The 25,593-nt window shown below is 37.2% G+C and overlaps 1 protein-coding gene across 1 annotated transcript in view; it reads left to right on the top strand.

Annotated features, from left to right (window-relative positions):
* Nucleotides 1-12,677: 12,677 nt before the first annotated feature.
* LOC143422483 (proton-coupled amino acid transporter-like protein pathetic) overlaps nucleotides 12,678-25,593 on the top strand; it is a 42,912-nt gene continuing 29,996 nt past the window's right edge. Inside the window, exon 1 of the mRNA XM_076893160.1 lies at nucleotides 12,678-13,286. Within this exon, the coding sequence (XP_076749275.1) occupies nucleotides 13,233-13,286 (54 nt within the window). The 5' untranslated portion in view covers nucleotides 12,678-13,232. The remainder of the gene's footprint in view (nucleotides 13,287-25,593) is intronic.

Here is a 25,593-nt window from a genome sequence, read left to right as displayed (position 1 = left end):
TCGTTATTTAACCAAGTTAAAAGAAGGTTTATCCATTTTAAGATACAGTTATCAATCTGCTGTATCTCTCGCATGATATTAAATCGATAAATTTTCGCGCGACCGTCGATCAACCTCAATCTCTGCCACTTGTTAACAATATGCAATAAATCATGATAAAGAGATTAATCTTTCGAAAATAGTTTGCACGATAATATAATAAATCTTGTCGTGCAAAACATGTACGACGGAAATAGCGTAAACGTATTGTACGAAAATGAATTGAGAATCGAAATGAATCGAATCAGATGATGATTTCGAATACAAAATTTTATTACATCCTAAAAGCTATTAATTTAGACACTGGCCAGAATGAATTTATATCTTCGATGTAAAATATGTAATGATTTTTACTTTAAATATTTAAAAATAACATTCACAGAGAAAAATGCTAAATGAGAATCCACTTACGGTTTTTTAGACGGTGAAAATAATTTTCGCACCTCGCGAGTAAGAAATAAAACAAATATTTGAGGAGCCCAAATGCTGCACAGTGCAACAAAAAATAGTCGTACGCGTACGATTAATAGTTTTACAAATTAAGATTCATTTAGAGGGTAAACATTTTTATTAGCTTTCATTAATAGCAGATTCACAGGTATCGAGAATTTTCTACGTCGAGAAGATAGCTTTTATCACATGCATTTAAGACCACCGCAATTTGCGTAAATGTTGCGCAACACTTTCTGTCTAAATTGCATAACACATAACAACGAATAGAGGAAGATTTAAAAGGACTTAGGAAGTTCACTTCTCTTCAGACGCGAATAACAATTGTGGTTTTACTTGTTTCACTACACGATACAAACGCGTGATAACAATCGTCTAATGACAAGTGATGACATTAATTAAGTAAAGCGACTTTTAATTGGGTAGTTATGCTACGTGTTATATCAGTTGAACCAGTAGAAGCAGAATCATTACTCGTATTTGTACAAAGTGTTATATAAAGTTACTTGTCGCGGCCATGGTAGCCTGATTCTACTCAATACTATTGCACCCTTGTAGGCAGAATTCACTGTAATGGTACTAATGTAAATATGCAAACTATGTTCTTGATAATATTAAAAAATCATGAAAATTTGCATGGACAATATCTTTCTAAATAATTACCAAATTATGGAATTTTTGATATGTACTTTCAAAAAATAAGGTCATTTGCCATCGATCGTCTATTTCAGACTTTTTATCTACTCGACAAGTATAACGACAAGTATATATATTCAAAGTCAAGATTACTTCAAGAAGATTCCACTGATCGAGAGATGTTCAAATAAAAAAAATTATCACTTATAAGGTTATAATAATACAACACAAAAAATCAGCTAGTGATGTTTACAAAACTTCGATACGCGATAGTTTTGAAAAGTATATTTGGCATGTCTCTTTTTTCTCTATTAACTTCCCTCCCAATGGATGAAACATTGCCATTGAAACGGAGGATTATGAAAATAGGAGTGACGTATATTGTAACGAATTTTAGGTGAGTGTGGACGATGCATAATTCCGGTCACGAAAATATTTCAATCGATTCAGCGAAAACAGCATCCTAGACGAACGACATGATGGCACATTTAGCTCTAAGGAAAACAAAGTTCATGGCTCAAGGACTCGAGTTTGCTCGCACGGGGATGGTTTTCACCCTGGCATGGCGCGGCGATTTAACTGCACTTGGTCTGAATAGGATCGCGTCCGCGATTCAAGGGATATGCGTGGGCGAAGGACCAGTACCGACTTGATATTTTCGAGAGAACTTTTTGCATGTATTTGCGTCATCGTCGTCCATCTATCTTATTGCGACCTACATATACACGGTCCCAGTGAGCATCGATTGCGACAGTAAGGCGCCTTCGATGCTCTCTACCGACAAGCCTCAATTTCGTTCATCTCCACAATTGATACCTTTTGCGGCGGTAATTATAATATTTACAACTAAAAACGAAAAATGTACATTTGTTTTCTCTATTTAATTATTAACTTTTTTTTCGTATATCAAGTATAATTATTTAATTCTTGGAATGTATCATGAGTATAGGTTATGTTAAATTTATTCATCTTCCTACGAATTTAACAATATGGTGGCTAGCAATCCTGTTCGTCTCAGCAATATTTTCGATGTTAACCATTAGTGAATCATCTTTGAAACGATGATGGTACTTTTTACGATGTTATCGATGGGACAAAAACGATCAGAGTGAACACTATTTTCGCGATAAATAAATATTAATGGTGTTTTAATAAATTGGTCGTGTTCCAACAGAGTCGAGTGCGCTGGTTATTGGTACTATACGTGCGGTTTCATTTGTGCAAAATGCTAGGTACGCTATGGGTTGTTTATACGGAGAAATTGGCTTAACGAGAATGATTGACAGAGATACGTAATTAAAGGGTTCTTTGTATCTATTTATGCTGTATCAGTATGCTCGATCAATGTGAGAAGTAGTCTCTTTTGAGAAGTTGAATTATGTGAATATATGAAATATATGCAAAATTGTATAGATACATGATGAAGCTTTTTTATCACATGTATCATATATGTATTGTTTATAACATTTCACAATTTTTCAAGTGGGAGTTATAAAATATATAACGTTGTAAGTAAGAATGTCTGGATTTCAACATTGATTAAGAAGCATTCATAGTACTATTCTGATAAGGTAAAATGTGTAAAAAATTCCTTAATAAATCCTGTTAAAGACAACATGTTTCAGTTACCCTTAAATTCTATTAAAAGAAGTACACCCTCACTCCTCATTGTACATATACGTTTTTAAAAACATGGTATTTTACGATTAAGCAATCGGTTCTAAAATTTAAATATTATTTTATCGAAATATAGGATAGAAAATTGAAAAGCATCGCTTAAATTCATCCTAAAAAGAAGCATCCTAAAAACTGCTAGGGAACGCTTCTCTGTTTTTTGCCACGCTTCCTTGAAGTAATACTTGTTATACCAAGTTTTATAAATGAAACCTGAGACAATGGTTAATCATATTGGTAATTAGGAATCACTGCGTTTACGATTATGACGCAAATCTGGGCATTAAAGTTCGAAAAAAATATGATGCCTTCAAAGCATTTGCAAATTGTAAAAATTAAATGGAATATGGAAATTTACTCGTCACTTATGGTTGTGCACCTAAATTTTATATAACTGGGAGTTGAGTATTTCTCTCGAAATCAGTGGGTTGCATATAATGAAAACTCGAATGTTAACTTTCACCAGGAATCGATACCTTCATCGGTAGGTAAATCGTTTGACACGATTAAATTTACGAAATCTGCGCGGAGAATTAAAAACTGTTCAATCACTTTGACAATGTAAATAAAGAAAAAGAGAGGTACGATAAGCAGAAGGAAAATTATGTTGGAACGCTGGTTATTCACGTTCCTGATTATATACATTTCAATTTCCTGAGTTTCATTTATTTTGTCCTGTACTCAGCAATGCTTACACTGCGACTGTAAACGCGGTTTGGATACCATACGAGCGATGTGATTATATAGTTGATCATTCTTTTACCTTAATTTTGAAAGTCCTTTAGGAATCACCTCTTAGAGTATTTGAGATCCGGTTTGGGACAAGCAGGATACACGTGAACAGTGAAGAATATCATTTACATTTGGTCCACCTACGTTTTAGTATCTTCCAACTAAACGTGTAAATTGCTCGAGGTTCGATGACCAAGTTTCGCGAATATAGCGTACAAGTAAAGAAAAAAGAAGGATAAAACGTGAATTGGAAGAGACCAGGTTCATCCTACTGTTTGCAGGTCGTTGCAAAGGAAACCAAGCAAGCACGAGGCTACGCGGAATCCTGCCAGACGGCCACATACATAGTGGAAAGTTTTCTTCCGTATGGGCACGTTGCGAAACAGAACTAGGCGAGTTTCGTATTACCTTAGGATATCGGCAACGTGAAGTTCAAATCCTGAGCGCCATATCGTATTACTACGACGAAGCTCCGTCGCGCCACTGTTCGGTGGTCTCGTATCTGGTGGTCGACGGGATCTTTTGCGCGGTGCAGCGCGAAAATATGCGTCGTGGAAGGTCCACGTGTTCTTCAAGCACAACAACGTGTTATATCCCGGGTCGAATTCATCGCGATTGCAACGTGCTTGCTGGATATCGGAACGACGTTACTTTAACTTCGATACCGCGGGACAATGATCGCTAGGCGTCGTTCGTTGATACGATTGGAACTTGAGTCGTTGATTTTACGTAAATCGGTCTTAACAAATATCAATAAATATCTGTGACGTAAGAAGACGTCATTATTTATTGATAATGGTAAAACATTATACTATTATAACACGCAAATGTATATTTTTACGAATCTTTTATTTCGCCTCTTCAATAATTATTGATTGGATTATTACTTGAAATTATCGGGAAAATGTTAAAAGATGGTAGTGAGATTTCAACGAATGAAATTTCTGCGATGTCATTTAAAGAATGAAGTATAATTTTTATAATTAGACATCTAAATCTGTTAAAAAGTGTTTTATACTAATTGAAGAGGCAATTGTTATTAAAAAAAAAAAAAAAAAAAAAAAGTGGTAAGAAAACAGTTGTTATAAGAACGTTATAACCAAAAATCAAATACAATTCGAATGAAATTTAGCAAAAGAAAAATCGTAAATTTAACGCACAAGTACGTCGTTGATATAATTGATTTGCGCTTTTGACAGGAGAGAACGAGGCTCTACGTCAAACAGTCCGCAGATTTTGAATGCGAGGGACATCATATAGCGTGTTAATGTTTCGCAATCTCGAGGCGAAACGTCGCGCTGATACATGCATAATTTGCGCACAATTGTCACGCATAAAAGGACGGCAACGTCACGTCGACCGTTCGCAATTTTTACATATGAAGGGGCGCGACGCTTCGTAAAAGAGTCACATCTTTTTTTTAATACAATCAGTATACACAACGCGTGTCGTCTCTTCTTCTTTTTTTTACCCAAAAGATAAAGTGTCATATCCGCGCAAGATTTCATTGAACAAAAACTTTAACGTTTTACAAAAATATAGTCCACCCTTTACTTTTATGCTCTTAATATATTACTTTTAATATAGTGAAGCCAAGTATATAGGTCTGATTTAAATTTAAATTTTTGTCACAATTGTAATGCATTGAAGTCTGAAATAAAATTAAATTAGCATAATAGATTGTGGGAATTGTTGAAATTTTATGCAACGATTTATGGTTCACCCTCTGATGTTAAAATCTTTCACCGTGTTGCAGATGTCAGTTACAGCTGTTACGAGATTTCGAACCCTTCTATCTATTTTACCCTAACGCTTACCTCCATTATCTTGTGAAGGGGCTATTTTTTCCATTCCTGGAAGTGGGCTTGTCGCCCTTATCTGGTCGTTTAAGTAATCCCAAAATTCTTCGCAGAGAGTGGGTGTTTTTATTAGTAGCTTTTAGTTGAATACATTTGGTGAGTAATCGTTGAAGAATTATAACTAACTTTTAGTTGCGCTTCGTTTATCTTCTAAAGTCCCACGAGCCCTAAAACTAAGAAAAATAGAACGATACAGTGATTAGAGAAAAAGAAGAGATTATATAATATATCCATAAAGTCATTTAAGAAAGTGTTGTATAAATTGTTTTATTAGTTTTCCAAATTGTTAGATCTTTTTAAGTTGAGCAAATTTAATATTAATGTTATTTTTAAATGTGAAATTTAATTTTAGAAAGTGTAATTAAATGTAACTGAAATATAGCATTGAAAACTAAATCACTTTTAATACAAAAAGCACAAGATATAAAGCATGACGAAAGTTTACGAACAGTGTCAAAGTTATTCAATCATTTTACACACTTAACAGCGATAGCGTAATCACCGTTATTTATTATGCGTGTAAGATGTGGCCTAATTAGCTTCCGAAAGTTTTTATTCTAAAAAAAACTTAAATTAATTACGATAAATTTCATTAATAAAGTATCTCGTTCTGTAACCAGCGGATAAGGAGGAAAAGTGCTTCTTAATTTTTGAAAGAAAAAAGTAATAACATATCACGTTAGAAAACAAAGCAATGTAGTAAAATTATATAATAAACAAATACCATCTTTTTTAACTAACTGAATATGGTCCTAGTTATTGCAGCAAGAATTCATACTTATAAGTAGGTACGATATTACATACACACTTGTTTTGTGTACTATTTTCAATGCAATATGAATTTAAAAAATCACGACTTCCTTAGATTAACGTGAACACGAATCGTGCGCTATCAAAAAATGTTTTAATGGGAATTTGTATCGCGTCATTACATGACCTGACGTAAATAAATAAGGCGTAACAATTACGCATAATATTTTTCTCCTTAAACATTATAAATCTTATATTTTAGACGCGTATCAAATTTTGATACCAGGTATTAATTCGAAACGTTTGATATCAGAAACTATCTCACTTCTTGCAGTTAGTTGAAACTCGTAAAAATTGATAAGTAAGAATAAGAACAAGACAAAACGAAATTAATTAGACCGTACCATTAATTGTTGTCTGTTATCACTGTTCGAAATTCCCACTCGATAACGTTAATAGGTACGATTGGTCTGAGGCATACCGACAGCTGTTTCTGCAATTGACAGAGGTGAAAGAGATGTCTGCCGCGGCGATTCGCTCGAAACAAGGAGTTAACAATGTCATTAACCTCGATCTCAAATCGACCAAATGAATCGGTAGCGATTTGCAATAATCGAACAAATCGACAATGATGATACATATATTGTCAACGGTCCATTATTGCGTCTCTAATCGTGAACCTAACCTGTGCGTGTTATATTTTTATTATCAGATGGTAGGAGTACACAAGAGTGCGGTAAAACTACAGAGTGTTGCACACGAGATGTGACGTTCATTTATATGCAAAAATAAATCGAAAATAAATAATTACATTTCTCCGTTTGAAATCTCGTTCTAAAAAAGATCTGGTCCAACGAGACGGGAGAGTAGATCGCGAAAAGGTTCGCGTGCTCGATTGATACGGCGCGGCTATTGGCTGCCAGTAAATTGTCACTCGTCGCAAGGATTTAAAATCTACGAACCGGCTATATCCTGTCCATGTATCGATCACGTGCACTTATTTATCTCTACTCTCTCGTCTCGTTGGACAGACTATATGTATTATAGTTTTGAAATGCACGCAGCACGCGTGCGCTTGGCTGATCAAGTGTTTACTTGACGTATTCTTAAACCCGATTTTGCTGAAATCGAGGCCCAAAACGAAATAAATTTTATTCTTTATTTTCGATCTATTCTTACGTGTAGATTAACTTTCCGTACAAGAATTATACTGGACTCGGACACTCTTATACGCGAACAGAGGTCTTGTCAAACGACGCCATTCGAGCAGAGGTAATTAAGAAACGCGTCGTCCGACTGGTTCTGATCTTAATTCTCTATTTGACGAACACCACATAGACGATGCCGTTTCTCTAGGATTCCTTCGCGAGAAACACAGAAGCAGTGTAAAAGAACGGAAGCACGATCCAGGTTATTACGCAGGTGTATCCAGTATGAGTCAATTTAAATGGAGGGTCGTTGAGTTTCTTTCGCGACTCGTTATGAAGGAAAGGGTGTGCGATAAGGGAAAATTGAAAAATTGTAAATGTCTCACGATATATATTATTAGGGGGGAAAAAAATTTTAACTTCAATTTCTCTGTATACTACCGCTAAGCCTGTTAAAAAATAGTAACGATAGGAAAATTAATTTTTTATTATTAAAGTGTGTGACTGGAATAGAATACCATGTGTAAACATATTGTGATCGAAGAGTTGTTACAACTCTTATACCGTACTATATTGAAATTACTCAGTTATAAAAAGATTGAATGTAGAAACATACGCAAAACAACCACATACAACCGCGTTGTAATATTTCTAGGGGAAAGTAAATTTTTTAACAGCCTTTCATTTCTTGAAATATATTTATAACTTTGCATGAATATCCATATTATTTTTAATAATTCAAATTTATAATACTTAGTATTAGTATAGTTAATTCCACGCAAGCAATTTAAATTTTATTTAAGAAGATACAATATAAGATTCAGATATCAATTCCAATAATGGAAGTAGGATTTCCAGTAAAAATGGTGTATCGCGTACACCTACGGTTGTATATTGAAACAAGAAACTATTTTCATTCCGATTATCAACGTCTACCAGTATTTTACCACGAACAAAAAGGTATATCATCATTCGTTATAACGTGTTTACCAATATTGTTAACGAAAGCGTTAACGAAAGCGGCTTAAAACGATTACGCGTAAAACGATATAGCATGCATTCCGAGAAGCGCAGAGACGCAACAGTCGCCAGAGTAGCAAATACAATGACAGGAATCGCGATCGGAATAAAAAATGATTAGGACGCGTTACACTTTAATCTGCACATGCTTAGATGGTGAGGTGTCAACGATGTTATTAACCCTGATCCCGAGTAAAATCGAATAGGCTCGAAATAAATAACGATGAGATCATGAAATCGTCTAATCTTGACTGCTGACACGTGTATACGTTGTTATCCCTGTGATGTCAATGAAACGGGAAGCGGAAAATGTGCGAAATTAAGTGAATCACCTATCACGGTGAGAATACGTGTTCGTGAAGTGCCGCGTTGCAACCTCCGCTGAAATATAATATGTAGATTGTATGCTCGTATTGTATCCAAGAATTATTTTTCAACAATCAGTTATAAAATCGCGTTTAAATCAAATTTGTGGGTGACTTTCCTGACGAACGCGGTGATTCCCGATACGTTAAGACGTATTTCGAGAACACTTTTAGATGATGTTTCACGCATTTTGCAATTTAAACGTAGTTGAACTTTAGATATAAATAGATTTTACAGTCGGCTGATCATAAATTTGCATAAGAGACTTGGAAAGAAACAACGGTTCATGATTTGCATGGACGCTCGCGACTTGAAGTTTGTTTAGGCTTGGGGCCCACTTTGTAACGTCACCTTAAAAATCTTCGTAATTACTTGACATGATAATCGGTATTAATGAATTTTTAGTTGCATGAAATAATAAAAGTACAGATTTGAGAGGGACGTATTGGATGAATAGTAAATTCTGATTAAAAATTGGATACGTATTTTTCATACATTTTTAACATTTAATTCGTACGTTAAAATTGCGCTTAGTTTGTACGCAAATGAGTTACTTAAATACTTCGAACTCGATATTCAATCAAACGCATGCCACTCTAAAATGACGCATTGTCACGGGATAACGAGCTTGACATGACACTGCACATGTGTTGGAACATTTTTTCCTATAATACAATTAACAGAACGTTTATTTCTGATAACAGGTGTTATCAGAAATTTCTATGTATTCGCACATCAGACTAAACCACGGTTAAATATTGATCCGGAAATCTTCAAGTGTCACTTACGTCATCGGTTGCAAAATTATGATACGAATCCAACGCTTTTGCCACAGAGATATTACTTAGCTCCCTAAATATTCTATGTACATGTACACGTAATACACACATATATATAGAAGGTTGCTTGAAAGAACGAAACTATGAATGAACGCGTACATTTTGCAATGCTTGATTCAGATCACTACGTGCCAAGAAAATAGTTTTCCCCTCTCGTCGTTGCTAAAGACAGGAAAACAGAGAAATACATTAAAATACCTTACATATTTCTGAATCAATAGTCCTCGATTCTGCGCTTTTAATAGGTTTTGTACAATATCCAAGTTTTTTTTCCCACCTCGCCTCGAACGATTTGTCACGATTTTAAAGATTTCAAAACCACGATAGAATAATTATAACAACTATTGAATTGTAAATGCAACATAACATACGTAAGTCTAAAGTCAATTTCATTTATGCAGCCTTTTTCGTGATCGATGATCCATTATAAAACTGTCAAACACTTATTTCTTCGACCATAACGGTGTTCTAACACATACATACATTTTATTTGCATGTTTATAAATTAAAATTTATTTATTTTCTTATATCAAATCTGTTCCCCTGTATTTTTCTATATTGGTTTAAAAAATGTAGAAATATCGTCTAGACCAAAATCGTAAATTAAATACAAAATCTAAGTTTTTATTAGTGGAAAAACCTGAGTTTTTAAGAAAGATGGATATAATCTTTGAAACCAGATTTGCGCTATACTTCGCAGAATAATTTATTCGATGTGAAAAAGAATACTAATTACCTTATCTTGGTATTGAACTGGAAACCAATGATGGTAACAAAAAATCTGTTTAAACAAACATTTCACAATAATTCTCACAGTTAGACGATTTTCCGTGAACAAATGTGCTCACCTTTTTTCCTCGTTCTGATTTTCCCACTTTTTTTACGTCAAGGCACGTTATTTACGTCACAACACAAAATGGTACAAATCGATTGGTAAAAAGAATCCTGGAACGACCTTGAGGGAAAACATCGATAAACGTGTACTTACTTGGCAACGTTCCTTTCGAAGTATCCTATCTATGCTCCGAAACAACGTTCTCCTCTTTTGCCAAGAGGGAAAGTAAACAGATTGATTCACGTGACCGGATGTCGTTTGGTTGGACTCCAGATCCAGACGACCGGCGATTTTGTACTGCGATCGATACCTTCATTGGTCTCTCCAGTTTTCTTATGGGCAAACAACAATTCACCGCGCATGCATGCGCTTTTTGCCCTTTTTCACCATCTTTCCCTCTACGTTAGTGAGCGAGAGGCGTACTGTTCTTAAAGGCGAATTTCTACGATTCGTTTTACCTGAACGAGATGCTTGAATCAACAGAATTGAAACCAACTTGGATAGCGTAAACGAAAAAGTTTGAATGAACATTTCAAGCAAATGGTAATTTTCAGTCTTCACTTTGTTGAATATTTTGCTGATTCAGACGCAGTTTACAACGAAACGAACTGTGTATTTTAGGCTTTATTCGGTTCAATTGGATTCCACTAAATTGAATCGTGTAAATTACCGTTCAATCAAAGCGTTTAACCAAATTGTATCTTTCAATTTAACGTTAAAAGATAGTGTCAAAGTTTCAATTTTGTTCAATCTAGCACATTGTCCAGTTGAATTGAACCATGTATTTTTGTCTTGAAGCAAACAGATCCGGAGAACTATTGTTTATTGACATTGACATTTGAGGATAATAAAAGCAAAAGGAAACCACTTTATTTGAAAGCATCCTTTACGGTTACAAGCAACTCAAAGACTTTCTTTTTCGATGAATTATTGATTTTACGGTCATTTCCACGACTAAAAACCACCTATCTGATTAGTTGCAAATAATAACGGATATATTAATAATAGATATATCGTAACAATATTAACTTTCGCTTTAAAAAATGTAACTAGAAGGAAAATTTCGAAGACGCTCGTAACGCAAATACTCGTTACGAGAAAGGACATGGTAGAAAGGATACGGTATTCCGACGAATGCGAGCGGCAAGGGAAAAAATGTGGGCGCGCGTCGTGGATTCCTCCGTAAGGGAGTTTTGCGGCGCCGGATGCGCGATCCTCTTTGAGCATCGATATCGTTAACCTTGATCCTGTGGCGGCCGAGTATCAGGGCGATTGCAAGACGATTACAAAGCTTGATAGGCGGATAATGATATAGAAACGCGTTCGGACGTAAATGGATTTGGCATGTGCAATGGGAGTGGCGAACGGTTTCGCGGGCGAAAAAGGGTCCTGGGTGAAAGAAAAAAAGATAAAAACGAGCGTCACGTGCAGAAGTAGAGGGGCAAGAAAACGTAGAGAGACGAGTAGGGAGAATCGTTTGGTTATAGTAGTTTAGTATTATGTCGAGGAGGAACGAGAGAGGGAGAGAGAGAGAGAGGGAGGGAGGGAGAGAGAGAGAGAGAGAGAGAGAGAGAGAGAGAGAGGGAGAGAGAGAGAAAGAGATAGGCAGAACGATAGAGAAGTAGTAAAGAAGGAAGGGAATAACGACGACAACGGGGGCGATGGAAGTGGTAGCAACGACGCCGGCCCAGCCGATGATGGTGGTGGTGGCGGTGGTAGTGGTGGTTGATGTTATCGGTAGAGGTGGCGAACAACGTCCGAGAACCCAGTGAAGTGAACGTTGACCGTGATCAGGAGGGTGCAGTGGGGGTTCGAGGTTGTGGTGTGTAGAGTGGTGGGGGAATGAGCATAGTCGAGGAGAAGAGTTTAGCCGTTAGGTCGTTCAGTGGTTCGCAGCTCTGTATTTCTGTATATATGCGTGTATGTGCGCTTGTGTGTACACAAGAGCCTGCATACGCGTGTATCAGTGATGAGGAAAGGGACGAAGGAGGTAAGGCAGGGATGAAGAGTGGGAGAGAGAGTCGACGGAACTTCACTCTCTGCACTCTCCTACGTCTTGCGGGTCGTCATTCCTAACCGAGTCTTTTCAACGCTCGTGACGATTCTCCAGATCCAGAGACGATCCTCAGATAACGTCGTATCCATGCACTCTTGTCCCGAAACGACACGGTCCTCCACTTCGTAACCAGTGTGCCCTTGCTGGCTCCAGGTGGTGTCGATACTCAAGAAACCTAATATCGACACCGTCCAATATTCCCTACACAATATATTCCTATACACAATCCAACCCAACCCTCTCATTCTCTTTCTCTCTCTCTGTCTATCTATTTATCTCTTTCTCTTTCTTTCTCTCTGTGTCTATCTCTTGTGTCAACTTAGCCTATTCATCTCTCCCACCTCCAAAGATCCTTTTTAGTCTGGCAACATCCCCAAGAAGCTGGTCAAGGGAGGCAAGCAAAAGAGGAAAGAGCGTAGAAGAAAGTCTGTAAAGAAAGGAGGAGGATCAGTGCGAGAACGTCCATCGGCAAGGCCGGTTAGTTTGCAATTGTTCAGAGTATACAGCAGTTCGTTGATTCCCGCCAGACAAGGCTGTGTGGTACACGCGGCTCAGCTAGGATATATACATACACGTTTCGAGCGTCCACCGTTTTTGAGTGTGGGCTAGTCTGCGCGCGTGTCCGTGCATCACGACCAGGACGACGAGGAGGACGACGGTTCCGTTTGGAACCGCCAAAAGTGAATTAGACGATCCGGGGACGACTTCAACGGCTGGCCGTTTTCGATCGACCGAGAAACCGAACTCATTAGAGAGCGCGAGAATAAACACACGGTTTGCCAGAGGCTCTCTTTGATAGACGCGAGTCGATCGTGAGTTTTAACGAGGATGTCGCACAAGATGCAGAGCCAAGGAGCACCGGTTCACGGGGGCAAATTTCAGGTGAGTTTTTTTTACTCCTATCCAATTGTTTCTTCTCTATTTATTTCTATCGTTCCTTTTCGTTTCTTGCCTTCGCTACGATATCGATCACCGATCCGCGGATGATCGTTTAGTCGTGATTCCAACTAGAGAATAACGCGATCGCTATTTTCCCGGCAGTGATTGTTGCGTAACAACGTTCGAATAAAAATTCCCAATGAAATCCAATGATAAAACTGGTTTATCGGGGGATTAACGGTTATATCGTTGTTTCGAGTGTATCGTCTGATCGCGTGTGAATTAATTAAAATCACGACGGAAGTATGTTCACGATGGAGGCGCGCGTATAAATAGCTGCGAGGCACCGCGAGAGAGAAATCGAAATTAGCGTGACCGAAATGGAAGCTCCGTTTCGCGTGCTGAAATTTGCGGGCGTTACCAAATCCGATGTAATACGAAATATGTGAGATACCCAACGAAATACCTACAATACCGCGAAACGGTCATTCTGGGAATACTGCTAATTGAATATACAGTGACTAGGAAAAGTATTCGTCAGATGCTTATCGTAAATACCTTCATCTGTACATAGCTACTTCTAAATCTACGTACATTCCAAATGTAGGTATTTTGATTGGACGAAAAATTCCCACATCTATGATTCGAACAGACTTTTAATTTCATATTGCTTCAATAAAATTTTTTTAGAGCAATATGAAGTAGACTAAATTTTAGACCGTACTTTTTCCATCAGGAACAAATATATGTATGAGTGCATGTATATGTGAACAATTGAATGTGGTAGAATAGAATTTCAAAGAACATGTGGCACATCCCGATAGTTTAGTTTATTTTATTATTTAAGGTATGTTAACAATTTAACAAAGCCTTTTTCTGTATGTATATACTTAGTGCGTCGTCAGGTGCCTGGAACTTGTAATTATAGTTACAATTAGCACGCACCCAGAGTTCAGAATTTATCAAAGCTGTAATTCTTGGAGTGACTAGTCAAATAAATCCGAAAAAAATGGTACACGCAATGAACCTGTTTCGCGAGTAGTTTCATGTTTAATTAACTTGTATTGGATTTGCATACATAAATACGTGGAAATTTTCTACTGTTAGGGCAACGTAATGCCACGTGGTTTTCTCTGCTAGCCGTCGGCGATCCGCGCGAATTTTAACATCAAATGCTTCTACAACAGAACGAACATATAAAACGTTGACTCAGCAACCAGTAATTTCGACCTGAATTAAGTGTCACGTGGAATTGATAAAAGGAGGTCGGGACGCGAAAGCCGTCGTTAAAAAATACGTTTCCGACGCGCGTCCTCGACGCGTTATCTACACACGTTGTTTTGTTGATTCCGTTGCATTTTTTCCACCTCTGTTTCGTTTTCCTTTTTTCTTGTACGTGCCTCGCGGTTACTTTCCATTAGTACTTAATCGTGAAACCATTGCACGGTGCTCGTGGACGGAATTATTAGAACGCAAGTTTCTGTTTCGTGACGGAAATCGGATTCCTCCTTGTCTGATCTCGAAGACGAACAACGAAAACCGGTCGCCACGATTTTACGTGCTCCTGACCAAGTTTTGCGACCATAGTCGCGATTAAATAGATTAATTCAATAAAAATGAAGAGGAAGCGATTAAGAAAAAAAAATGGGGCAATTAGGTTCGAAATTTGGAGCAACTGAATGTGATAAGATCGTATCGTGGAATCAGCTTGTACGGTAACGGTGACCCGGAGGAATTCTCATTTGTAGTCATCGAGCGCGATAGAAACTATGTGGGAGGAATGCCAACACCAGTTTTATACCTATGTGCTTTAAATTCTTTGCTATGAAATTTCTGTATATACCTACTCTCTGCACTTCTCCCAGTTTTTGGGATTCGACTTAAATAAAATTGGAGATTTGTGAGCGTTACAAACTGTTTCGTAAGGACAGAAAAATCTATTTTAGCAGGTTTCCGCTACGGTGGGTCCGTACGGAAAGAAGGAAATATGGACGAGGAAACGAACTCGGATCGATACTATTTATATAGTAACATTCAATGTGTTATTTATCTACGACCACTTTTTATCGCGTTATCGGGTGCGTTCGTTCAATTGAGCGATAGGCGACGAGTACTCTAGGGACCCCGGACACTCAGAGGTTCGTAACGCAGAGATAGCCATTTTTTTTTCGAGATACGAACTGATCGATACGGTCGACTTCGAAGTTGAAAAATTGATTATCGTAACGGAAACATTTATAGGACCGATTGGTCAGAAAGAATACGAGCAGAAAGAAATTAATAGTAAATCAATGCTTCATTCGTTGTTTATCTATTATTTTTCGCGATCGCAAAATTTTATCTTCGATCAACACCTGGTTTAACTTATTTCCGGCGTAGTTGGAATTCTTCTTATCTTTCAATAATTTTAAAGGAACTTTAGGAGTATAGAAACGACCGATCTAAGATAATATTTAATGATGAGCAATTTTGCAAAATAGAATAGGTACGAGTAAGACGGATTAACGCAGATAAAGACACGCGAACCGTTTTTGGTACACTGTAACGCAACGCTTTATCAAGAGTCGGGCGATAAAAAACTGCAACGTATCGGAGCTGATCCCCCTGCCTGTGTTTACTTTCTAATCTCGCGAATTCAGCGTACTTCGGCTGCGGCGTTCTGCATTTTTGCCGCGTGCGAGTGTGCCTGAATTCCGTCGCAAGATTTACTGTTTATCTTGATCTCGAGGCGCCATGCTCGTAGTGCATTCGCGTGAGGTAAAAATACTTGCTCCTCGGTGGACTGCGCGAGTTTTTTTCGTTTCTCAACCGATTTAACGTTTAATAAGATTTACAATTTTCGCAACTTCTACCTGTAATATCGAACAAAATTTGTTTAATAACTTTGCGATGAACGTGGTTTCGCAGTTTTTAATTTGACTAATTTTTGTCGGATCATATGCGCAGTTACTTCTTGAATGTTTGCATAATGTTCTGATTCGCGTTTAGAACCATTAAAAGGTAGATGGCGTTAATCTAAACATATAAATCTGGTATGCTTGTACCGTTCATTATGCAAATGCAAATTCTCCATTACAAACTCGTTTCTTCTCTTCTGTTTCAAAGAAGCGATTATAATATTAAATCGATAATTAAACATTGATAAATATCGATTATGGGTTTCCCCAATCGTTGTGAAATCATGCCTTAAAAATTTCTTCTTTCGAATTTCGTACAGCGCGTTCGATTTAATCGCAAATGACATTAGATTTATAAATTTTTTCCCGTTAACAATTTCGGGGAACTTGAGTAATGTTGAACGAAATCGAGATAGCTATCCATTGCAATGCTATTTATGCACAAGTCTTTTAATATATATTTAGAACAGTAATATATTTAAAAACTTAGTTTCTCTGTTCTTTTTAAGTAAACATTGTAACTGGAAAACCAGTGGGATAGTAAATGGTTAATTATCGTTTCTATACAACTGTATGGAGAACAGATGTTCCTTCATGAAACCATTTTTATGATAGCACAATATTCTTGTTCGGTAATCGTACATTTCTAGACAGGAGATACTAAAAAGTCGTACCAGAAAAATGAAAGAACTCACACAAAGTAAGACAATGTTGTTAAACAAAATCTACTTCTTAAATTATTGAAATCTACACTCTATAAATCAGAATAGATCAATGGCATACATAGTGAATACACAACTTTTTAAAAAAAACCAATCTCATCTCTTAACAGGATTATCTTTCTCACCCCCAGTCATGTCTTTAGTTAACAAGATGAATAAATCTACAAAACCTGGCGTAATCTGAAATAACACCCCTCACAGATGGTGATCGAATCCACAACTAAACTTTTTTACCGTGTCTAATCGAGTTTTCTGCGACATTACTTATTCTCGTCCTAACAACCATTGTTCGCGTCTGAAAACCAGTTTACACGTTTCATAAATAGGAGTGGTATCAAAGGAAACTCGTTCTGATGGTACGTCGTGCACCCCGATTGACTTCATCGAGCAGAGGCGGAGAAACGGATCTCGTTTAACTTTTTTACATAGCGGACGGGTCTCTCGGAGGGTCGTTTTCGCAGGCAGAAGTCGATCCGGAGAGATATATTTCCGGCGGTCGGCCTTGTCCGACTATCGCCGCCAACACGCCAGAGATCCGTTACGGAATTCTGGCGTACTCGAATTATACGTATACGTCTGTCAAACACCAACTGACGTAGTTTTGGCTGCCGCGGTTAGGCTGACGCCGTAACGATGATACCAGTATGCCGACAATTTTTTATTCGAGGACAATTTTGCCGTTAGAGCCAGAGTTAATGCGCATATAAGCTTACAACCACGTGCATACTTACTATCGGACAAGTTATTATATATATTGCATAACAGATAGGTATTGCTTGACACAAAATGTCCATAACTGTCCGGCCAATTAACGATATTTTAACGCGAACCATTTTATATTATCAAAGGGACTGCATTAAGACATACTGCATTAAGAAAATAGAACTGTTTATAAAATATACAGAACATCGAAATCAAATTGCATATTAAAGATTTTATCAATTTCAGTTTTTTTTTCTGCAAGGTTTCACATATCAAAGGTGGAATATTTATCAACTATTTATTTCTTGTGCAATGTGTCTATACTAGGATTCGTATCAAAATGCACGAGGCATAAAACGTGTTTGCAGATAAAACTTGAACTTCTCCCTAATTGTGTCGATATCAGTTTCCTCGTCTCAAGATACAAAGTCTGATACTGGCACAAAAATTTATAAGTACACGCTGAGTTGATTACAAATAAATTACAAGCGAACAACTGGTTCATCCCTTACCAAAACCTGAAGCCGTTCTCGTTACTTGGACGATCTGACATTTATGTAGCTGGCGTTGCGGTGAAGGAGTAAGACCTCTACGGTGCCTTCGCTGACTCCTAGTTTCTACACTGACCCCAATCGATTATCGACGAACGCATAGTTTTCCATGCGACTTGGTTACCGAACGTTGACTTCTCCTGCTGACTGGTGAACCTTCTTGATCGATGAGTAGCGGTGAGCTCTGCTTTGAACTTTTCCACTGTCTGGTTTATATCACGCGCGGGAAAGGCATGATGTTTAATTCATTAGGTGACAAGTTTAAAAATAGTTTAGGTGTATGCGTGCATGTAGGTACCGTATTCCAATTAAATCGCGTGTAGAAGGAATATTGGGTAACAGGGTGCATGAGCCGTGACCGAAGAGGGCCATGTACGTACGTTTTCTAGCAGCATTGCTCCTCTCTACGGCCTTGCCTAAACATTCGGATGGGCCACGACGTTGGGGTGCCCTCGAGGCTAATACTGAACAGCCTAAGAACACAAGTCAAGATAAAGTATTCTAAACCCGCCTACATATTGCTATGCCATCAATTCTGTCTCGTTTATTTTTGCCAACTTTTTACACGTGACAATCAAACAGAATAGTAGAACAGCTAATTTTCTCTAAAGGCATACGACTTACACATCTGAACGCTATTGTCGAGCAGCCCGCCATCTACATATGTGGGGGGCATTTCTGTGAAATTTTTAATAAATTAATTTTACATTGTTTTTCGTATTGAAACGACGATGCTTCGTCGTTTACTATGTAGAAATGGAAGAGGAAAGAAGGAAGGAAAAGAGAGGGGGAAAACGTTTCGTCCTGGGCCTGTTAGTGGACTCGTCCGGTAAGGCTACCTAGCAGGCCCTGCCTTAGAGGCTGGGATATTAGCAACAGGTCAGAACTTCTATATATTGGAATGGATAGGTCATCGGGTACTTTCAGGAAACTGTAGACGGTGCTGTCCCTCTAGTGGCAAGTGTCGGAAAGTCGCCACAATATGAAAGCTCTAATGTTTTGTTCGGTTTGCGGTTTTAAACTCGTATGGCTTTCCGTTCGAAACTCGGTGGCAATTGTTGATTCGGTGTATAGTTGGTTGCCTATCGACAGGCGTTCGATTTAAGCTCGGTCATTAAATAATAGGTTTTCGACTGGAGTTTAGATTAAGATCGACTAAACAATAGAAACAGAATGTACTTCGATTAGGAGTACAATATTGTAATAGTGATTCCAACAGTCATTGGCTCTCAATGAAGTTATATTTGTAAATAGATTTATTTACCTCAAGATATGAGCTTTCTACCTGACAGGAATTTTAAGATATCTTTTCTTCTGTTTACTTTCGACAATCTAATAAAAAGGTTAAGAAATCAAGCCTGATTTTATCCACCTTATCAACGATTATAACACTTGTTCAGATCTAAGTTCAAGGAATTTCAAGGAATGTATCAGAATTGTTTTGTAAACCGCACTCAAGTGTAACGGGCGCGTGGTCTTTTCTTATAGATATTGTCACTTGTAACATTTTTACGCAATGGAAATTTTTAAAAGTATTTATTCTCTTACCTTGCTGTCCGAGAAAAGATACTCGTAGTTTTTTTAACCAATGGAGTGGTAGCAGATAATGCTGATAAGGATTATTTATATAATAATGAAGCTCTAAGCAACTTGGTTATCGCACGAATATCAATGATTGTGCAACGATGCGCTAAGATATCTTTTATAAGGAAAGATTTGATTTTATTATCCCTCCTAACTATTGTGTAAAATATCCAATTGTCGTAATGATTTAAAAAAAATTTTTTTGTACCGCGACGTTTTCAAATTGCTAGCCGTCAATTTCAAATTAGAAAGTAACCGCTAACGAATAGCATATTAAACGTCCTTGCGTTGAGCTGACACATTTTTGGCAAATAGAAAGTTACACGAATGGAAATCTTGCAAAAAGTTTCATCTTTTAATAGAGATAAAACCTTAATATGCAATATTATAAATCACAATTTTCGTTAACATTAATTAAACCATTTTTATTTTCTATTTGACTGTCTCTAAAGCCATAGAAAAATTAACGCAAATGAAGTGAAATAATTTTGAATGGTCAAGACACCTGTTCGTACACATGTGTATGTATATTCGACTTGGGTGAATCATCCTAAAGTGGACAACCTTATTTAGCGAAAGTAAAAAGCTCTGTCGATTTCTTTCGCTGTTCGGTTCAATTGAACGACAACCTGTATCGTTCATTTTGCTCTGAATTTTGTTGACTCAGCGACACTGTCAACCCAAACTGCGAAACCTCATAAATCACCTTTCAGCTGCCAGTGTGCCATGCGTAAAAGGAATTTCGCCGGTTACATTTCCTATGTACACGTGCGCATAACAGCAACTCGTCGAGTTCGAGGACGGAACAAAGGGGCTGGAGCGGGAAGAAAGATTTCTCCAACGGGCAACAGGATTTCGGAGAAACCGGCGCTCCTGCGAAACAGCCTTTCAGCGTGCCCTCACCACGGCGGTACTGTTCACCCAGGTTTCCTCGTTATTCACGCGGACCCACCTCGCGGTCCCTTTCTCTTCTTCTCGTTCAGTCGTTCTATCTCGACGGGAACTCGACAGAAAAAAATCCCGCCAGGAGCCGGCTGGGAGGGGGGATTTTATGAACGGTGGCTGTCGTTGGGCCTTCGACCCTTTTGTTTCGTAATCGAAACTAGTTTGCCTGAACGGCGGAACACGTTGAAACTGAAGTTTCGGTCAAATGACCGGCAATGACGCGTGGTTGGAAGTCATGGCGAACTGGCGAGCCGACAGACTGCGAGCTGCGCGCATGCTACGTCATGGAAATTTCCTCGTCGAACACCTTTTCTCTCCCTCCACGCTCGCTTTCGCGTTCTTTCTTGCCTTTTTCCTCTCTATCCCCCCCACCTCCTTCCTTCCTTCCTTCCCTACCCAAGTTGGTTCCCACCCTATTCTTCCCCCTCTATCCCTCTCTCCTCATTGCTATTCCATCATCCTAACGTCTACTCACTCGCGTCCTCCGCCTAACCCCTCTGTTCCGTTGCTGATCTTTTCGTCTTGGTTCTATAACCGCTCGATAGCTTTTCAACGCGTTTCGTTGCGGTAATGGGTCGACGATTGCCTGTTCCCCGTTTCTGCCTTCCGTAAGCTTTTAATTACGACGTTGCGATGTACGCGTGTACGTCGTTTTTTGTCTGCTCGCAGTGCCAAGCGGCTTCGAGCGGAACGTCCTTGTCTTGTAGCAGACCTTCCCGCTCGCGGAATTCGACCGCAATCGACCTGCTCGCGCGTGTGTCGCCGCGGAAAGATTTATTTGCGGAATAATCCTGTGCAAATGATTAATAATCATGCCTCTCTTGCAATTTATGATAGAGGCTATTTTCTTTCACCTTCCATATTGGATTACCTTGTCCATTACGGTGAAAATGCAAGTTGTTGCCTGATTATTTATGAAAAACTTGTCGCCGTTAGGAAACAATTTTGTTATAAAATCTAAAGTATTATTTATTTCATGTAAAAGTTGGAAATTTGTAGGATTAGCAAGCTTTTGATAGAGTACATAGTTCGTTACGATTAAACGTGGTTCTCCAATTCTTTTTTCGTTAGGGTAATTGATTTCACACCGTTTAGATGTTAGTAAAACTTTTTTTCTGACAAGCAAAATTGATAAAGCTCTTTTACTTCGATCGAAACTTGCGAAAGAAACTTAAAACGATGTTTTAAGTGAAAGAACTGGCAGATCTACATTGGTAAAGTGGTTTCAAGTTGCTTAAACTCAAATAATTTGACTAATCTGAGCAAGGCTCGACTCTTTTCTCTTTTATTGGTATGGTCGCGTGTATGGTTGAAAACAAATTAGGTTAAGTTAGATCCTTTTGTATGACCATCCTCGGGAGTAAATTGGTCACTCGGGCTGGTTATGCAATAAATTGCGAATTGTACAAGTATTTTCGAATCGGGACGATAGAATAAACATAGATCAGTATTGCAGAATCTTTAAAAATCGAATTTAAAAATTTTAAAACGTATTTTTAAAATATCTTGGTTATACATTTTATTATTATATTTATACTTCATTGAAGAAACTACAAAATAAATAATTATTGTACACATTATGAGATTTTACTATCAAAGGACCCTATTCAAAAACCATATGTTTTCGCCCCCAATCGATTTTGTTTAAACTTTGCATATTTGTAGATCTATATGTGTCTCATCAATTGCCAGAGTCTCTATCTGTCGGGCCTTTTAATAAGGGAGGGGGAGGGGGTCAAAGTACGCATTTGGCGAAAGCTTTCGGAGGCTATAACTTTTGATTAAAAAAAGATATCGACTTGAGTTTGGCGTCAAAAAATCACAAAAAAATTAAGCTTTCGAATGCTATATAATTTTTTCTTTTTTCGGAATTTTTAAGTCACATTTTATGCTTTTTTCTAGTTTTCGGGTTAGTGAAAAATTGCGAAAAATTGCTATTCCCAAAATAGGTATCCCTAGATTTTAACAAAAAACTCAGTATAGGAAGCTCATTTTATGCTCTTTAAGTGGTATAAATCTTACCCTGGGGAAACTTTTTGTTTAAAAGTTATAACATAATATTCGTGTCGATGCGCAAGCTGTGGACGCGAAATTCGAGCAAAACAAATGCTTTTCTTAACATATTGTGACTTATTATTAAAATTATTATCATCGGAGATTGAGATTATTATTGTACTAGGAAGAATTCGTTTTTAAAAATACTTTTTAATTTAATGTTACTTACATTATTCCTCTTTTTCTAGATGTCCTTTTTCTTTTGTATGTTATTCATCTTCATCTTCTGTATCTTCCGATGTTGGTCTTATATGAAGAAAATGTATGTTTAAAAAATTAGCTGGTGCTGATAGATCACTGTATCGTCCAAATCCCAGGTACCATATTATTGCTAACACATGAGCACAGCAACCAACAGTCCTCGCTCCGTTTCTACACTGGCAGTAATAACTTCTGACAGACGTAATTGTGGGCTGTGCGATATCAATTAAAGTGAATATCGAATAAAGCTTCTGATCACAGTGTCGTGATTGCAATTTAGCTTTTATGAACAATGGTGTCTGAATATCCAATCCATATTTGCTGAAGTCTGGAAGATAGCTTACCTTGCTGATAAAAAATTGGTACTTTCCAGAAAGCAAGTGATCCGCTATATACGACTTTGCAAGTGATAATTGATATGATTCCGTGAACGATTTTAAGCACTTTAATGTCCAGGCTGGGAAGTTTTCATAATGTTCTAATGTCATGTTTTCAAAGTTTTTTATTTTTTTTACAAGACCTTCGCATTCTACAATTTGCTGCATTATATTTGGTTTGTTTAGGTCTTTTAATAAAGTTGAAGCCACTTCTGGATCATCATTATCACTATATATTCGTTTAAAGTATGCGTTGTGAAGAGCACTTGCAATTTTAAAATCTTCAAACAATTTTGGGACACATTCTGAAGCTATAGCTGTTTTGAAATATTTAAATCTTTTAAGTGAGCTATTTACACTTTCTACTACCCATCTTTGTTTGGTGCATACTCGAGTTTCGTTTGCTTCAGAGGTTGATAGTTGTTTAACTCCTTTTTTTAGCAGGGCAGGAATGACGACTTTGTAATTATTTTGTAGTATTTCATTTTTTACGTAGGAAAAGCCTCTGTCAAGAATGAAGATATCACCAGGTTTGAAAAAGTTCTTAAACCAATCGGTATTCATAATAAATCTAAAGATATCTGCATCAGATATTGTTGCTGCCCACAATTTATTTGGACCAAAAACATCCAATATATAACCATTCGTAGTTACTGCCAGCATCGGTTTTAAAAAGTTCTTTTTTTTTTACCACTATACGTCACTCTTTGGAAGCGATAATTCGTACTTTTATGCAAATAAACATAAGTACCATCCCATATGGTGATTATTGCATCATCATCTTCATTAATATTATTTATGCGACGAGAAATTGCCGAAGTTTGTCTTTTAATTTTGTCCCGTGTAATATTATTTAAAAAATGTAAGTAACATTAAATTAAAAAGTATTTTTAAAAACGAATTCTTTCTAGTACAATAATAATCTCAATCTCCGATGATAATAATTTTAATAATAAGTCACAATATGTTAAGAAAAGCATTTGTTTTGCTCGAATTTCGCGTCCACAGCTTGCGCATCGACACGAATATTATGTTATAACTTTTAAACAAAAAGTTTCCCCAGGGTAAGATTTATACCACTTAAAGAGCATAAAATGAGCTTCCTATACTGAGTTTTTTGTTAAAATCTAGGGATACCTATTTTGGGAATAGCAATTTTTCGCAATTTTTCACTAACCCGAAAACTAGAAAAAAGCATAAAATGTGACTTAAAAATTCCGAAAAAAGAAAAAATTATATAGCATTCGAAAGCTTAATTTTTTTGTGATTTTTTGACGCCAAACTCAAGTCGATATCTTTTTTTAATCAAAAGTTATAGCCTCCGAAAGCTTTCGCCAAATGCGTACTTTGACCCCCTCCCCCTCCCTTATTAAAAGGCCCGACAGATAGAGACTCTGGCAATTGATGAGACACATATAGATCTACAAATATGCAAAGTTTAAACAAAATCGATTGGGGGCGAAAACATATGGTTTTTGAATAGGGTCCTTTAATTTGTAGGAAATAATAATTCTGCCCCGGATTCAAGAAAGGGGTTCGTATTCAATATTATTCTGGATACCCATTCTCTAAGAGTCCCATTGTTTCAATCATAAAACCGAAACCTGTTTTTGAAAAGGAATTTAAGCCCACTCGACACCCAGAGTTCTAAAAAGCACGTGCGATATTAATTGTTTTATTTTCCCTTTTGTCGATCCTAAACGAGTGGTTCACGTTTGTTCTTCACAATGCCTCGCGGATTTGATGCGTTAGTGGTTTGAGGATCGCGAATGTGGTCGACGAACATTAAGTCGCGGAGTTGAATTCTTTTTACTTTTGAAAGTCGGTCAAGTACACATGCACTTAGTTTACTTGAAGTATCTGGTTCAATACTTGTTTACCGTGTCCATGACTTCGATTGAATTTTTGCAAAAGCAATTCGAAATTTTTCTTTTCTTCAGCTTTCAATTAAACGTCGATTAACATTATAGTATCGTACAGGGATATTCTAGAAATCGTAGAACGATCGCAAAGCTTACGAATAAAGTTATTGGTGCAGATAAGTTCAAAATTGTTTATGAAGTGAAGAAAAAACAGAAAGGAAGAAAGATTTAAATTACTTATATAACTACTTGTAAAAGCTCATTGTATGAAAAAATGTTATGTTAAATAGTTTACAATTTCGATTTATTTTTAGCGCACACGTTAAAAGGAACAAAGAGCGTTAATTACATTTGAAAAAATCTAATTCGCTAATAACGGTTCCTTTAAGAAAAGGCGGTACAAGTCGGATGTTT

The sequence above is a fragment of the Xylocopa sonorina genome, chromosome 3 (genome assembly GCF_050948175.1).
Source record: "Xylocopa sonorina isolate GNS202 chromosome 3, iyXylSono1_principal, whole genome shotgun sequence".
Classification (NCBI taxonomy): Eukaryota; Metazoa; Arthropoda; class Insecta; order Hymenoptera; family Apidae; genus Xylocopa; species Xylocopa sonorina.
Note: the sequence above shows the minus strand (reverse complement) of the source record. Positions and strands in the feature narration are given on the sequence as shown.